Raw genomic sequence first — 17596 nt, 5'->3', positions numbered from 1 at the left:
ATGTCCCAAATGCACAATTGTCCATTTGAAGGGAGCAAGGTTTAGTTGATGGGAGGAAGAAAAATGCAGCATACATCTTGCCCTCACATGTCCACTGGACTTTACATAGAAAAAGTTCCAGGTAGAAGCTGATTGAAATATACAAGAGTGATCTCATAACTTTCTGAGAACAAAGGAACCCAGTACTATTCTGGCACCCAAAGGATTAGAAGCTGGAAGCATCTAGTGATTACCCTTGGTATAGACATTATTCTCATGAGAAACATCATAAACCAAACAGGGATCAGATAGGAACCAAGAAGCCAGGGAAAGAGAGAAAAGGGCATATACCCTGTGGTTATTGCCACTCACTCACTAGTTTATAAGCACTTCTAAAAGATGTGCAGGAAGACCCTTGAGGGAAGAAATTGAGGCATTCTTACTACTCCTGTAGATTATACTTAGCTAGGTTGCATATAGCTGTTATCTAACTACTTCCGGAGCAATAATGCTGAAGAAAAAACTTCTAATCAAGAAAGAAACATACACATTAATATAAATTCCATTGCAATTACTCTTGTAATTTATGTAGTCGGACAACTTCCAGCTAAAGGAACAACCCACCTGAATAAGCATTTTCATGGTGTTACTTTTACATCCAAACAGGAGTTCTGGTTTTGTTCCCAGTCTCACCTCTGACTCATCATTGTGAAACTAAGAAATCACTTAGCCTCTCAGCACCTCAAATCTCTCTTCTGTGAATGAGGATAATGGGCCAACCTTCTCTTGCTTCACTGAATTGTTGTTAAGTTTAATTAGATAATGTTTGTATAGCTCTTTGAACTCTACTAATTAAATTTATGTGTAAATATGGAACTTCCTTTTATCAGGTTGCCTTGACTGAGCTGTTTCATAAAGACTTTAAGATGACTATGATAGGAGTATTCATTGGGAAGGATTAATGTTTTTGTAATTCATGCGAACTCAATTCAGACATTGTCTAGTAGGCATATGAAAATCGGATTCTAAATTGTAAGAATAAAGATATAGTCTGACACTGAAGGGGTAATGGTTGTACCTTCATATCAGTAAATTTAGCTCTTAGGGTGTAGAATCATGTTTGGTGTGTACTTGAGGTATTGGTATTGTTTTTTAAAACATTGTATTTATTTAGTTTATTTTGCTAAGATATCACTGGTGATTAATTTTTTATTTCTTATATAAGGAATTATAAAAATAACAGATTACAGTCACTTAACAAAAAAGTCATAACTTTTGAAATAGTGTAATTATTTGTAGATCATCCATTGGTTAGGCTACTTATCAATCAAAGTAATTTTCACCCACAGCAGAGAAATCTTATCTGAATCAAAAATCTTTTTTACTAAATTTCCTGTTGAGAATAGTTCACCCTAAAGAAGTTATTTTTGAAAATATGCATTAATAATATGCATTAATAATAGGCCTTTTTTATACTGCCAGAAATAAATCTATAAATGGATTGTCTTGAGAAAAAACACACCATAACTCCATAAACTTATACTGGACTTTAGTGTATAATTATATTTATAAGCTAGAATTTTTAATATTAGTATTATAATTGTGTGACAATTAAATTTTATATGTTACTGGATATCCCAGAATATAGAGTGGATAGGTTTTATCAGGAACTCGGACAACTGATATGATAATTTTGAAAACTACTAAATACAAAAGTATTCCTAATTCCTCTGCAAAATTTCTTTTTCTAACCTTTGCAAAAAGTTTCAATGTGGCTTTTGGCTTAGAACAAAGACTAAATCTCAAAACCTAAGAGGTTTTCTCTACTCCAAGGGGAATTTAACTTTATGAGGTAATTGTACTTGGAGGTTTTTGGCCTGCTAGGAGGGAAAAGGAAGGAGTCAGAAGAGGAAATGGAGAAACATAGCTCGGGGGAAAGAGGAATAGTTAGATAAAGACTATTAGATTTGTGCTGAGATTTGGAAGGAGCTAGATGAGAGAACATTTTTAGTTTTTCTCTTTTCTTCTCCTCCTCCTCCTTCTTCTTCTTCCTTTTTTTTGCCTTGGCCAAAACATATTTTAAGGAAATAATTTGGGAATCTGAATATCTTTGGACATGCCCTCAAAATCATTTAATAATGCAGACTATTGAATATTTGGAATTTTATTCCTTTATGTTCTAAAAAAACAAAAAACAAAACAAAAAAAAAAACCTCTCAAATGAACACTTTTGTGTACATAAAAAATTCCTCCGAATGTTACTACAGTTCTAAATTATCTTTGGTAAAATGATGCCATTTAGAAAGTAAGGAATTTGAGTATGGTCTAAAATAAATGTAAGAAGCAGTAATCTACCTCAGAAGGGCACAGTCTTTACTGAGGTAAGGGGTGTCTAGGACTGGTCAATTGAAAGTGCTGCTTGTGTTCCTTGTGCCTCAACCCCTTTCTTCCCCTCTCCTCCCTCCCCCTGACACACACACACACACACACACACACACACACACACACACAAAACCACCTAATTTCTAGCTCATCTCCAGCTGCCAACCTTCTCTACTGATTTGCAGTTCCCAGCAAATAAAAAGGACTGGAGAGATTTCACAGAAAATAAAAGCAAGACAAGACTGAAAAAAGTTCTCATAAAATGTTGCTAAAGGACCTGAGGCAAAAATTTTCTATATGATTTTCCGAAGTTCAAAAGACACTGAATTCTTTGGTCCTAGGAGTCATTTTGAAGAATAGATTTACTCAATTTACCTTCATCTCCTTCCTGTGAAAATTTCCCTTATAGATATGGAATAAAACATTAGAGAGACAAAACCACATTGTGTTGTAAGTAATAAGACCCATCTCCACCAAGGATAAACATTTTTTAACTGACATGTAATTAACAGATTCCTAAAAGGGGCTTCTTATTCATAGAAGACAAAATAAATTCAGCATTTGGGGAGCTATAATGAAAATAGGTCAGTTCAGATTCAAGAGAGACTCATTTTCCCAATCAGAGAGATCAACAGCTCCCCGAACCAGCAAGAGGCTCAACGGGCCACAGAGAGCATGCATGGTTTCCAAGTGAGGTCTTGGATCATGGACAAGAGAAATTCTTAATTAGATCTTTATGGATCCCCAATATTGTCGAATGCTGGCTCCTCCCACATATTACCCAAACAATCCATTGATAAGACAAATCTGAGTTTATGGTTACTGAAGTATGGGTAGCACCTCAGGAGCCGTGGTGTGCTGGAGCTATCTCTGATCAGCCTGAGAAGCTGGATCCTGAGCATTTCTTTCCAATTCCATGTCACCGTGGTAACTTGAAGTTAGCCAATATAGGAATATTTCTATCAAACAAATCATCAAATTCCACAAGTCAAGGATTTATTTTTATCTTCAGGGTTCCAGATTACTTTGATAGTATCTTAGGTTGTAGAAGCAAAATTGGGATGTTCAGAAAATGTTGAAGTTTGCGTTAAGGTAAGTCTTTTAATGCAGAGGCTTGATTAAGATTGGGTAAGGATTATAATATAAAAGTTTAGGATTGGTCAACAAAACAAGGAGAGGGTTTTGACACAAGATTTTCTAACAATCTTGAAGAATAGTCATTTGATATTATCTACTGAAAAGTCAGACAGTTTGATGTTAATAAAAATGATTTTTTCTGTAAGTTCCTGATATAAAATTACTTGCAACTTTTATCTTTCTGGGCAAGTGTTTCCTGGAATACTAGTAATAAAGTCATGTTAGTGAAGACAGTGGAATAGTAAAGTCATGTTAATGTACACAGTAAGCTAATGGGTGTGGATGGTTTCGGTTCTCACATATAATACTTGAGCCTTCAAATTATATAAGAATTAAGGATAGGCTTCCATGGAATTATCACACATAAAAAAACATAAAGCTCATAGGAAATATTTTCTTGAAATCATTTTCAACTTTACAACAAGAAAAAAAAATCTGACTCCACATCCTAATGATATGTATGTCTTTTCTTTACCAAACATTTAAATAGCTTTTAATGTCCTTACACTATTATCAAGTGATAAGGATTTAAATATATTACACTTGTATACTTAGGAACTAGCTATATCAATCATTTGCCTCTACAAGATAATAATGTAAATGGATGACTTAGAATATTTAACATAAAAATAGATTTTATGACTATCATAATTACAATCATGTAAGTGAATTTTTAAAAAAAATATATTTTATTGATTTTCCACAGAGAGGAAGTGAGAGGGATAGAGAGCTAGAAATGTCGATGAGAGAGAAAGATCTACCAGCTGCCTCCTGCACACCCCCTACCGGGGATGTGCCCACAACTAATTTACATGCCCTTGACCTGAATTGAACCTGGGACCTTTCAGTCCGCAGACCGACGCTCTATCCACTGAGCCAAACCGGTTTCGGCCATTTAAGTGAATTTTTAATATCTTTCTTTTTTTCAGTTGGACCTTTTATTTAGTCAGAAGTCTACAAGGGTTCAGAAATGAATTGTGAGAAGAAACATTTTTTTTTTTCAATATGACTAGACAAAAGAGAAATTTATTTATTTATTTATTTATTTATTTATTTATTTAAATTTCTTTATTGATTAAGGTATTACTTATTTGTCCTCAACTCCCCATTCCAGTTCCCCACCCCTCCACACTCCGGCTCCCACCCCCCTATTGTTCTTGACCACTGGTTCAGCTCATATGTATTGTATATACAAAAGTCCTTTGGTTGATCTCTCCCTTTTATCCTATGGCCAAAACTGGTTTGACTCAGTGGATAGAGCATCGGCCTGCTGACTGAAAGGTCCCAGGTTCGATTCTGGTCAAGGGCATGTACCTTGGTTGCTGGCATATCTTCAGTAGGGGGTGTGCAAGAGGCAACTGATGGATGATTCTCTCTCAGTGATGTTTCTAACTCTCTATCCCTCCCTCTTTCTTCCTCTCTGTAAAAAAATCAATAAAAATATATTAAAAAAAAGAAAAGAAAAAAAAAAGTCTGGCTATGGAAAAATAAATCTAGCTTAATTAAATAGTGCTAAGCCTTGTGGTTAATGATATAGTTGCTTTGCATTGAGGCACAAGCTTTTCTATATTGTTGCAGATAAATAGTTGAGCTAACTCATTTAATAGCATTTGCTTCTTATACAATAACATAAATTCTAGATCCTTCCTAATTCTTCTTCTCCAATTACAGCCAATTCTTCCAGAGAGAGTCTGCTAAAAATACAATGGAAAACATTACTTCCTTGTATCTGGACATTATTTATCTTAGCATCATAGGCTGATAGTTTTTAATGAGCTTTAGTCAAGTACAGCACCTCAGAATTATATATTTATTTACTTTCAAATTCATGCTACTTATATTCATTATTTCAAAGTGGCTACCTATAAATTATTCTATCCAGTTTTGTATCATTTGTGAATGTAGGTTATGCAGTTACTGCTTTGTAAAACAAACAAATAAACAAGTATACACACACCAAAAAAACACCAACTCAGTCACTATAAACAATAACATTTAAAAGAAAATTCTCATGAATCTGGTTTAGTGGGCCAGTTATGGTGACTTTGGCTTGTTCCTCTGATCTTGACTGGGCACTCAAGCATTGGCTGGAGGCTGACTGGTCTAGGTTGGTCTCAGCTGAGACAACTCAGCTCTCCTCCACAGGATTTATATCTTCCAGCAGACCAGCTGGATTCTGTTCTCATGGCTGTGATAGGGTCCCAAGAGTGGTAGGAAGTGCACAAGACCTCTGAAAGGATCAGCCTCAGCTCTGCATAGAGTAGGTCAGGGAAGTGTAGAAAATGAACCTAAAGGTAGATAAGGGGAAAATAACTATCACCATGCCAATGTGTTCTTCAGAATTCTTTATAAACATTTTGAAAATGTCACTGACAAACACTTTTCATGGAATACCTCAATGAACCTTATAGATGCACTGATCAACAGTTTAGAATATCCTATCTAATCTTATCTAATAAAAGAGAAACATGCAAATTGACCATACCTCCACTACACCCACTAGCCAATTAGGAGCAAATATGCAAATTAACCCAACCAAGATGGAGGTGAATTTGCTTATCCAGGTGCAGAGTGAAGACTGAAGACAGCGTAGAAGGAAGCCAAGCACTGTAGAAGGGAACGAAGCGAGGCTATGGAGAAGGGAAGGAAGCAGGTGGGGAAGTGGAGACCGCTGCAGGAAGCCCTATTGCAGGAATCTTCCTGCAACAGGCCTCTAGTGTCATATAAACAGCTATGACTATACCAATAAGAGTTTTCATCCAATCTGACGAAATCGGTTTGGCTCAATGGATAGAGCATCGGCCTGCTGCCTGAAGGGTCCCAGGTCTATTCTGGTCAAGGGCATGTACATTGGTTGCAGGCACATCCTCGGTAGGGAGTGTGCAGGAGGCAGCTGGTTGATGATGTTTCTTTCTCATCACCAATGTTCCTAACTCTCTATCCCTCTCCCTTTCTCTCTGTAAAAAATCAATAAAATATACATTAAAAAAAAAGTTTTTTCATCCAATCCATATTTTTCCATGCTGTTAATAAGGGTTCCAATTTGATGCTTCAATTAAAAAATCATCTGTAGTTTCCTGAACATAAATGATTAATCACTGCATTATTTATAAAACAAAATATTGGAACAAATGCAAGGCTGAATAATTTAACATGGTAATCCTCATTATAAGTTATTTCATGTGGTTTTTAAATTTTAAATAATTGATGAAATGGGAAAATGCTCACAATTTAATTTTAATGAAAAAGTGTTAAGATATATAGTGAAACACAATATAAACAAAATTACAGACATCATATTTTGCAACTCAAGAAAGAAATGCAATAAAAATGTATTTATTATCTTTGCATGGCAAGATTATATGGATTTTTATTCTTATGCTAAAATTTTTAGATATTTTCCACAATAAATGTATATAACATTATATCAGTAAAAAATAAACATACATTTAAGTTTTATTGTATTTTGTAATTTTCCTGGGAATTAAAATCAAGCTCTACTTTGAAATTGTGCATTTGTCCATCGCTAATCTGATATTTTCTGAAAAATTATTATGAACAGTTACAATTGGGAAGGCGAGTAGCTAGAATTTAATAAATATTTCAAAAGCATAGTAGCAGATTTTAATAAGTATTTCAGAAGCATAGTAGTTAGATTTTAATAAATATTTCATCAACATTTTCATCTTAAAAAATATTTCCTGTAGTCATATGAATGTATATTTTCTTTTTCTATTGAATGCCAAGAAGAAACAGGACTTTACTATTATCTTGGATTAATACTAAATTTCTATTTTAGAAAAAATAAAAAAGGAGAGGTCTTTGGGACAGAATGGGAAAGCAGGAGAAAAATATCTCCATTGATGCTTCATTGGTTATATCATTATGTGACTGAGGGACCTATGAGATAACTATATCTACTTTGACACTATTTATAGCCTTTACATTCTTACTAACCCTGAAAATTATATGTCATGAGGTTACATTTAAGCCATTTGGAATACTTAAATGAACACATTCAGATACTAATATAAAGCCTCTGAAAACACAACAGGTAGCTCTTTTCCTGCAAAAGATGAAGAATGCGAAGGTTAGTAAGTCACCTACCAGACACGATGCCCACCAGAGGCATTATGGTAAAGTTGGCCACAAATTCTCTGATTCTCCTCCCACTAAGAAGTGGAGTCTCTACCCCTCCTCTTAAATCTAACTGGATTCTATAGAGAAGAATATAGCAGAAGTGACACTGTGCCAGTTTCTAAATTTCAGCCTTAAGTGACTGGCAGCTTCTACTTCCTGATTCTTGGAAAACTCATTCCAGGAAACCACCTGCCAGGCTGTGAGAAGCCTAAGCCACATGGAGTAGTCATACCTATGGCCCCAACTGACAGCTCCAGCTGAGCTCAGCCAACTGTGAGCATCAACTGCAGACATGTGAATAAGCCTGCTTGGAAATCGGCCAGTCACATCCTCAGGTGACTCCAGCCTCAGCCACGGTGACTCCAGTTATCTGAAAGACCCCCAGGAAGATCCATCCAGTTGAGCTCAGTCAGCCCCCAGAACCATGAAACATAATAAATTGCTGTTTTAAGACACTGAGTTTGGAAATGGTTTGTTGACTACTAATCAAAAAACAAACAAAAACAAAACTAGAACATTAGCCATTTGCTGATATTGTACTTGAGATAAAATTGAAAATATAGAAAACAGATGGTGCCATAAGATATCTATAAAACATTTCTTCTGCTTGGTCAGAAATGATCAAGATAGGAACAGTTTTTGTTGTTGTTTTAGGAAGAGTTTTTATTGTGTATTTTTTAAAAGCCATGGCAACATGTGTAAATGTTTTTTGTACTCATCACCAATTTTAAATCTTTTCTAAAGTGTTTTACAACTCTGTTTTGCTTCTAGGTATTCCAAAGTTGATCACATCTGATATGATTAAAGAAGGTGCTGCTGTAATTGATGTGGGTATCAACTATGTCCACGACCCAGTAACAGAAAAGATAAAATTAGTTGGAGATGTGGACTTTGAAGGTAATAAATTATATCATTCTTGATAAGTAAAGGTAAAGAAAGATTGTATTTTTTTGTTTGTTTGTTTTGATAGTAGAAAGAAAAAGTTTCTATTTGATGGTGGCAATATTATTATCAGTGTAACTCCTTCCTCTGAGGGCAGCAAGGTGAATAAGAGCAAAGTGCAGGTGGAGCTTATCAAACCGCACACTGCTGCCCTCCTAGGCTGTCACATGCTCCCTGCATGGATGGAGCTCCCAGTCCAGCAAGCTGGCCCCAAGTGAACGTGTGTGTGTGTGTGTGTGTGTGTGTGTGTGTGTGTGTGTGTGTGTGAGATGTGTACCTGCTGATCTCTTTAGGAAATGACCTCATTTCTTTATTTCACTTTTCATGTTCAGTCACTAATGTCAGATAGCAATAATTTATTTGAATGTCTCAACTTTTAAGAATGAGAATATATTTCAAGTCTTGAACCTATTTTCTATTTTTTGCACTGTCATTCTGCTTCTTGATAACATTACAGTTACCCTGTGTTTATTGTAAAAATTACCACACGCTTATGATGCATCCAGATGGCATAGACAGCACGTATAACCAGCTTGAGGCAAGTAAAACTGGGATGTTTTCAGTTCATAAGCTCGACTGTGCTTGTGGGACAAACTTACCCAGCAGTTCACCACATCTTATAAGACCCTTCTCTTATATGATAGTTTGTTGGTGTCAGATCATTTCCATGCATTCTTATGTTTAGCTAAAAATATTTTTTTGCTCATGAGGATAGTCTGAAAATATTTTAAAATGAGCATTTGGGAATGAGTGCATACGCTTAGTGCACTTCAGGTGGCAGACTACTCCACTTGGTAGAATCTATTAAATTCAATTGTGGTTGTGTAACAAAGTATATCATGAAATAAAAAAGGGAAATGACAAAGAGAAACAAGCTATGAAATGAACAGGAAAGAGCATTTGTCTGGGACTCTGAGGAGGTGCTTTTAGACCTGGAATTCTAACCCACTTTGCAACCTCTCTGGGCATCGGTGTTAGTATCAGTTAAATGACAGAATGGCTCCTTCTAGCCCTACTGTATATATTGTGCATTCAACTTAGTGCTACCAAACGATTGTGTTTGTATGGTCAGATTTTTCCGATTCTATCATAAAATACCCCCATCTGATTGAAAAATCTCACTCTTGCTACATTGCTGGTTCATGGAGCTGGAGGCCTAAGGAAGACCTGGACTTAGTAAAGAAGGCCTCGCCATGTAGGCCATGACTCAGCCACCCAGAGGAGCAGGCAAGTGGTAGGTTTCGACAATGTCGTTCTTCAGGTTGTTCTTTGGGACTTAACCCAAGGTGAGGGCTGATCCCTTGGCTGGGAAGGAGGAACTTTTAACTTGGGTTGTTACACAAAACTTATAAGGTAGTGTTTGGCTGCTAATTGCCACAGGGAAAGTGTGGCTGCCTTGTGAGTATTGGTGAAAGTTTCACTAGAACTATAGCCAAGATTAACAAAACGGATGTAGATAAAAATCAAGTGCTGAAGGAAATTGTCCTCCTGAAATCTTCAGCTTACTAATAAAAGACACAGGAAACCAACGTCAAGTAGATTACTTTGATGGGAATACTTTTTTTTTAAAGAATAATTTCATCAATGATCCTATTGGAGGAGTATTAAAACTATGTAAATAATTGCAAATGTAATGATTTATAAAACCAGGAATCATTTTATCTATTTTATTTCTAAGAAAATCCAGATTTCTATTTGTAATCTTCATTATTAGATGTTTTGGCCACAGTTTTGAATCACTCTCTCAAAAGAGTGATACTTTATAAGGATTGCATTGACTATAGTTCTTGGAAGGAAACATAAAAATATCCTATTTGTTTTTTACTGTAATGTCAGGGTTTTGTTTTGGTGTAGTTATTATTTTCTCTAGAACACATCTTTCTTCATCTATGAAAGTTTCCTGTTCTCAGTTTTCTTCTGCTTCATTCTCTTCTTCCTTCTTTTATCTTTCTCCTCCTTTTGAGCCCAGAATAGAATAGAATAACCCTTTCTAGGTAATGGCATTGTATGGTGGTCAGGACTAAAGGTGACATTGAGAGAAACAATTGTCCATCTCTCCACCACTGCTCAAACAATTCCCTACCACCTCAGTCACAAATTTGCCAATATTCTTAAAGAGGTGGCAGAAAATCTAGCATTGAGGGGAAAGAAAATATGAGAGGTTTTTCTACATGGGGCCACCATCTTGTATTTGCTCTTCATTTAGTAATAATAGTAGCTAGTGTTTGAGATGCTTTTGATGTGCTAAGTACTATTCTCATCCTCTTACATTAATTATGAACCCATATGGTAAGTATTGTCACTATCCCCATACAGACCCTGGGCATCTTGCCTGAGATGGCATAGTCATGTAGCACCATTTGTTCATAGCCAGACTCTTGCAAAATCTACCCTTTATTGCAGGAGTGGGGAAACTTTTTTCCTGCCAAGTGCCATTGGGATATTTATTAAATCATTCGAGGGCCATACAAAATTATCAACTTAAAAATTAGCCTGCTATATTTGGTCAAACATTTAATTAACTCATCCCTAATGCCTTGTCAGGGCCAGGCCAAATAATTTTCACAGGCCTTATTCAGCCCAGGGACATTCCCCACCGCGGCTATGTCTCCACTGTTTTATACTTTACTTGGTTAATACATGAAGTCATTTTTTATTTCACCCCCAGGATATGTAAATATCAAGTTTCAAATGTGCCTGGACAATGCTTTGGTAGATAGCAGTCCTCAGTTTGCTTGGTTCTGATGTTCAGATATTTCAGTTACCATAATTTATACATAACACCAGTTCCCCAGCAAAGAGGTCTGAATTTTAGTGGTATGCTAACTAATTGCATGAAGTGCAAATTTCACTGCTAGGTCCTTAGTCCAGAAAGTATTATGTAAATATCAAATGTGGGTTGTGACCAATCATGTCACAAGTTTCTAAGTCTGTTGGTGATTGGCTCTGGCATATTCAGTTCAGATAATCAAGTGCTCAGTTCTGTTGACTCCTATCCCCTAGTGATAGAGACCTCATGAACATTTTACAAACACAGATCACAGAAAGAGGGAATTGCCAGGAAAAATGAACAGTGATGATACTGAAGGGGAAATTTGAAATAGCTGATCAGGAGATATTGACAATGTCTCCACTGGCCTTTTAAAAGACTCTAGATATACATCTCAGGGGTGAGGCTGAGATGCCAGACAGATGGGATAGAAACAGAAGGCAGGCCAACTGCAGCTAAATTGGACCATACTAGTTGATAGGTGGGCCACAGGATGGGAGTCTGCTTCGAATCCAGGGCCCCTGGCCTTGGGAGATTGGGCTATTGCTACTGCCATTGTCCACAAAGCCCCCAGTAGTTGGGGCAGTGGTACACCAAGGCAGCCCAAGGGAAGGAGGCCTGGCTCATATTTTCAGGAACCGGGGACAAGTCTACAAAAAAGCCTTGGTTTCTATTCTAGGGCCCAGGGTTGCACAGGGCTCCCAAGACTTTGCATATCTCCTGGTTCAATACTAAAGTTCTTGTGCATATGCCTCCCTGGGTGGGGCAAGTCACCTGCTATTAGAATACAGCCCATGGATATACCCAGAGTGGTGATTGCTGGATTAAATGATAGTTGTATACTTAATTTTTTGTGGTACCTCTATACTGTTTTTCATAGTGGCTATACCAATTTGTAATACCTCAGACAGTGCACAAAAGTTCCCTTTTATTTACATCCTGGCCATCTTTTACCCCTTGTCTTTTTGATAATGAGCATTCTAACAGGTATGAGGTAATATTGCATTGTGGTTTTGAATTGCATTTTCCTGATGATTGATTATGTTGAGCATCTTTTTATGTTCCCATTGGCCATTTGGATGCCTTCTTTGGAAAAATATATTTGGCTTCTAGGCCCATTTTTTAATTGGATTGTTTGGTATTTCATTATTGACTTGTGTGAGATCTTTATTTATTTCAGATATTAACCCCTTATCCCATATGTTTTGCAAATATTCCCCCCTATTTTATCAGTTGCCTTTTAATTTTATTGTTTATTTTTGCTGTGTAGGCGCTGTTTAGTTTAATGTAATCCCACTTGTTGAATTTTGTTTTTGTTACTTATACTTTTGGTGACATATTCAAGAAATCATTGCCAAGACCAATGTCAGTGAGCTTTTTTCCTATGTTTTCTTCTAGGAGTTTTATGGTATCTTATGTTTAAATCTTTAATCTATTTTGAGTTAGTTTTTGTGAGTGGTGTGAGATAGAGTCCAGTTTCATTTTTTTGCATGTGGTTATCCACTTTTCCCAGCACCATTTATTGAAGAGACTGTTCTTGCCGAAACCCGTTTGGCTCAGTGGATAGAGTGTCGGCCTGCGGACTGAAGGGTCCCGGGTTCTATTCTGGTCAAGGGCATGTACATTGGTTGTGGACACATCCCCGGTAGGGGGTGTGCAAGAGGCAGCTGGTCGATGTTTCTAGCTCTCTATCCTTCTCCCTTCCTCTCTGTAAAAAATCAATAAAATATATTTAAAAAAATAATAATAAAATAAAATAAAAAGCATTTGAAGAGACTGTTCTTTTCCTATTGTATATTCTAGACTCTCTTGTCAAATATTAATTGACCCTTTTTGTAGGGGTTTATTTCTGGGCTTTCTATTCTGCTCCATTGGCCCATGTGTCTTTTTATGCAGTACTATATTGTTTTAATTCCTGTAGCTTTGTAGTTTGAAATCAGGAAGTGTGATGTATCCAGCTTTGTTCTTTGTGTTCAGGATTGCTTTGGCTACTTTGGATCTTTTGTGGTTCCATTCAAACTTTAGGATTTTTTTTTTAAATTTCTGTGGAAAATGCCATTGGAATTTTTTAAGAGATTGCATTAAGTCTATAGATGGCTTTGGGCAGTATGGACACTTTAGCAATTCTACTTCTACCAATCCATGAGCTATCTTTCCATTATTTGTGTCTTCAATTTCTTTCATTAAAGTCATGTAGTTTTCATTGTGTAGATTTTTCATTTACTTGGTTAAATTTATTATTAAGTATTTTATTGTATTTGATACCATTGTATATGGTATAGTTTTCTTTATTTCATTTTCATATATTTCATTGTTATTGCACAGAAAAACAGCATATTTCTATATTTCAGTTTATGATCCAGCCTTCCTATTTCTTGATATATATCCAAAGGAAATGAAAATAGGATATAGAAAAAATATCTGCACTACCATGTTTATTGCAGCCTTGTTCTCAATAGCCAAGATATAGAAAAAATTCTAAGTGTTCCTCAATGGTTGAATGAAATAAAGAAGATATGAGATAGATAGGGAAATAGAGATAGATAAAATGGAATATTATTCAGCCATGAGAAAGAAGGAAATCCTGCCATTTTGACAACATGGATGGAACCTGAGGACATTATGCTTAGTGAGGGAAGCCAGAGAAAGATTAATATTGCATGATATCATTTATATGTAGAATCTTGAAGAGCTGAAATCATAGAAACAGAATAGAATGGTGGTTACTAAGGGCTGGAGGTAGGTGGATTTGGAAGATTTAAATGATGTGAACCTGCAACTAGAAGGTAAGTTTTGGAGATATAATACACAACATAGTGATTGTAGTCAACAATACTATATTATAAACTTCAAATTTGCTTAAAGACTCAATCTCAATTATTCTCATCACAAAAAATAAATGATAATTATGGGCCATCATATAATTGTGATATGTAAATGTATTAAATCAATGGGTTGTACACCTTAAACTTACACAATGTTCTGTCTTAATAAAAAAAAAACAACAACCCTCACTTCCCTAACCAGTTTGGCTCAATGGATAGGCCTGCGGACTGAAGGGTCCCAGGTTCGATTGTGGTCAGGGGCATGTACCATGGTTGTGGGCACATCCCCAGTAGGGGGTGTGCAGGAGGCAGCTGATTGATGTTTCTCTCTCATCAATGTTCCTAACTCTCTATCCCTCTCCCTTCCTCTCTTTAAAAAGTCAATAAAATATATTTTAAAAGTATAAAAATGAAAGAAAAAAAAAACCCCACACTGCACAGGGCTTTAGCTTCATGCTGGGAAACAGTGGGGGCAGGGATAGGGGCAGAGTCTGTCTCTCCTGGTTCTCTGCTCCTCAATGCCCTTGGTACCCTTTGGGTCCTCCTGTGAGGTTCTGTGTGCCACTACTACAAGGCACCTTCTCATGGATAGTGCCCTCCTGAAGTTGGCTCACCTCACCCTTTAGGCCACAGAGGATAGAGGGATGCAGGACCAGCACCAGCTCAACTGAATAACTGGGAAAATCAGTTTTCACAATGGAGTCTGTGCTTGCACTTGGGGAGGGATGTGTAGATGAAAATAGGTGGTCCTAGAGAGGGAGGGAAAGAGGGACCTCAGCCCAGCTTTCCTGAGAAAATGAGGGGGAAAGAGAGGGCCCAGACCCTGAGCTAGTCTGTCTGTGTATTCTGTGTCCTACAACTTGCTGTTTCTGAAACTGTACCAGAAATGAGACACCCCAAGCCTTGGAGGGGACACATAGCTGAGCCCACTCCTATTATCAATTTCTTCCTGAACCATAATTCCCAACCCTGTGGATGCCCAGGGGCTTCTCTGACCTCTCACCACACCCCTTTGCATATAGAATTGAAGACAACAGTGGGAAGAGGAGGGGTTGCCCATGGCCCTCCCAGGAATCCCTGGAGGCCAGAGCAGGGCTAGGTACTGGGATACTGGAAGGGGTGGAAAGATGCTATGTGTCAGACATTGTTATAGGCACTTGGAATACAATAGTGAACTAAATAGGCAAGCCCTTACCCAGAGGTAGCTTACCTTCTAATTGGAGGAGAAAAATAAATAATAAATATATACATATTAATATAATACTTTAGGCAGTGTTTAGTGTTACAAAAATTGAACAAAATAAGGGGGGTTAAAACATTGTGGAGTGAAGTTGTTTAGAAAGGGTAGTCAGGGAAAGCTGTTGATCTGAACAAAGTGAGGGAGAGTGAGGTGTGGATATGTGGGAGAGGAACATGCCAGGCATCTGGAGCAGCAAGTGTGAAGACCTCGAGAAGCAGCATGCCTGATGGAGCTCAAGAGGTAGCAGCAGGGGTGCCATATCAAGTGGGGCCTATGGACCATGGAATGGAATTTGGATTTTCTAAGTGTGATGGAAAGCTGTTGGAGAATTTTTTGGGGAAAAAATAACAGTGGACTTGTGTTTTAGCAGGTCATCCTGGCTACTGAATAGCAAATAGATGTTAGAGAAGTAAGGGTATAGATAGGGTACTTATTAGGAGGCTATTGTAATTATACATGTAAGAAATTATCCAAGGTGAGTTTGGCAATGGATGAAGACGTTAAGACATGGTTAGATGGCATTATAATTTAAAAGGAGAGTTAGAATGATTGGGTAAATGATTAGGTATACAAGAAAGAGAAGAATCAATTATGACTCTAAGAGTTTTCAAATACACAAGAGGGAAAGTGGCAATTCTAGAATTTTTTTGAGATGAGTCTGAAAGGATCAATGAATTTCACCTAAGTTTGTGTAATTACTTAAACAGTTGGCAGAGGGAAAAGGGACTCTTTTCAGGTAGAGGGAGCATTAGATCAAAGACAAGGAAGAAAAAATTACAAAAGTCTTTCATATTCAATATTAGGCCCAGCATTTCATGTTAAATGAGTAAGGTTTGATATTGTAACACCTGTGGTCAGAATAGCTGGAGCCTTGCCTTCTAAAGGATCTCCACTGCACAGGAAGCCTCTCCTATAGCAAAAGGGACCCTATAATTTGGGACTCCATTTGGTCAGAATTATTCCTCAAATTTGAAACCCAATAGTAGAAACATGAAGACAGAAGAAGATCTAATATTATGTAGAAGCCTAGTACTATTTTTTCTGGGAAAGTACTAGAAATAGAACTAAAACACCTGGAGTTCTCTTAAAGCAGTTTCCATCTATATTTTCTCTTACAGTTGCTTCTAGATGTCTTGTATATGCATAGTGCTCCACATTTGAAGCCTAAGAGTTACCTTTCACTCCATGCTTTTTTATTATGAACAACCTTTCATAAAAGATTATGGAGTCAGGCTGACTGAGGTTTGAATCTTAGCTCTGTTGCTTAAAACAATTAGGCAAATCACTTCACCTCTCTGGAGATTTGATTTTATCATCTGAAAACTGAGACAATAATACCTATCTTAAAAAGTTGTTTGCAGACTGGTGCAACCATTGTGGAGAACAGTGTGGAGTTTCCTCAAAAAACTGAAAATGGAACTCCCATTTGACCCAGTAATCCCACTCCTAGGAATATATCTCAAGAAACTAAAAACACCAATCAGAAAGGATATATGCACCCCTATGTTCATAGCAGCACAATCTACAATAGCTAGAATCTGGAAACAGCCTAGGTGCCCGTCAGCAGATGATTGGATTAAAAAACCATGGTACATCTACACAATGGAATACTATGCTGCCATAAAAAAGAAGGAATTCTCATCATTTGCAGCAACCTGGATAGAACTAGAGAACATTATGCTGAGTGAAATAAGCCAGTCAATAAAAGAGAAATACCACATGGCCTCACTCATTTATGGACATTAAAAAACATTATAAACTGACAAATCAAAAGATAGATATAAAGACAGTAAAGCAACAAGCAGACTGTAAAATTACACCAGGGAGAGTAGGGAGATCTGGGGGAGATAAGAGATCAACCGAAGGACTTGTATACATGCATATAAGTACAACTAATGGACACAAAACTCTGGGGAGGGAGGGTATGGGGGGGGGCAATGTTAAAATATGCACACAGATAATAATTTAATAAATAAAAAAATTAAAAAAAAAAATAAAGTGCTGCTGCCAAAAAAAAAAAAAAAAAGTTGTTTTGAAGATTAATTGAAATAATCACTTCACATGAGCTGATGTATGCAACTTGCTGAGCATATGGCTGGCAGAAAATTGTGTGTATTTGTACACACTACTCACCTTTTCTCTCCATTCCCACTATAGTACTAATCTAGAAATATATAACTT

The 17596-nt window shown here is 36.8% G+C and overlaps 1 protein-coding gene across 5 annotated transcripts in view; it reads left to right on the top strand.

Moving 5' to 3' along the window:
* The window catches only part of MTHFD2L (methylenetetrahydrofolate dehydrogenase (NADP+ dependent) 2 like), an 81589-nt gene that overhangs the window by 50512 nt on the left and 13481 nt on the right, over positions 1-17596 (top strand). For 4 of the 5 annotated variants that reach the window (XM_036413848.2, XM_036413820.2, XM_036413811.2 and 1 more), the window contains one exon: positions 8410-8535. The exons of the other annotated variant lie outside the window; for it this stretch is intronic. In XM_036413848.2, the coding sequence (XP_036269741.1) occupies positions 8410-8535 (126 nt within the window). The remainder of the gene's footprint in view (positions 1-8409; positions 8536-17596) is intronic. 5 annotated transcript variants of the gene reach the window in all.

The sequence above is a fragment of the Pipistrellus kuhlii genome, unplaced genomic scaffold (genome assembly GCF_014108245.1).
Source record: "Pipistrellus kuhlii isolate mPipKuh1 unplaced genomic scaffold, mPipKuh1.p scaffold_m20_p_1, whole genome shotgun sequence".
NCBI lineage: Eukaryota > Metazoa > Chordata > Mammalia > Chiroptera > Vespertilionidae > Pipistrellus > Pipistrellus kuhlii.
Note: the sequence above shows the minus strand (reverse complement) of the source record. Positions and strands in the feature narration are given on the sequence as shown.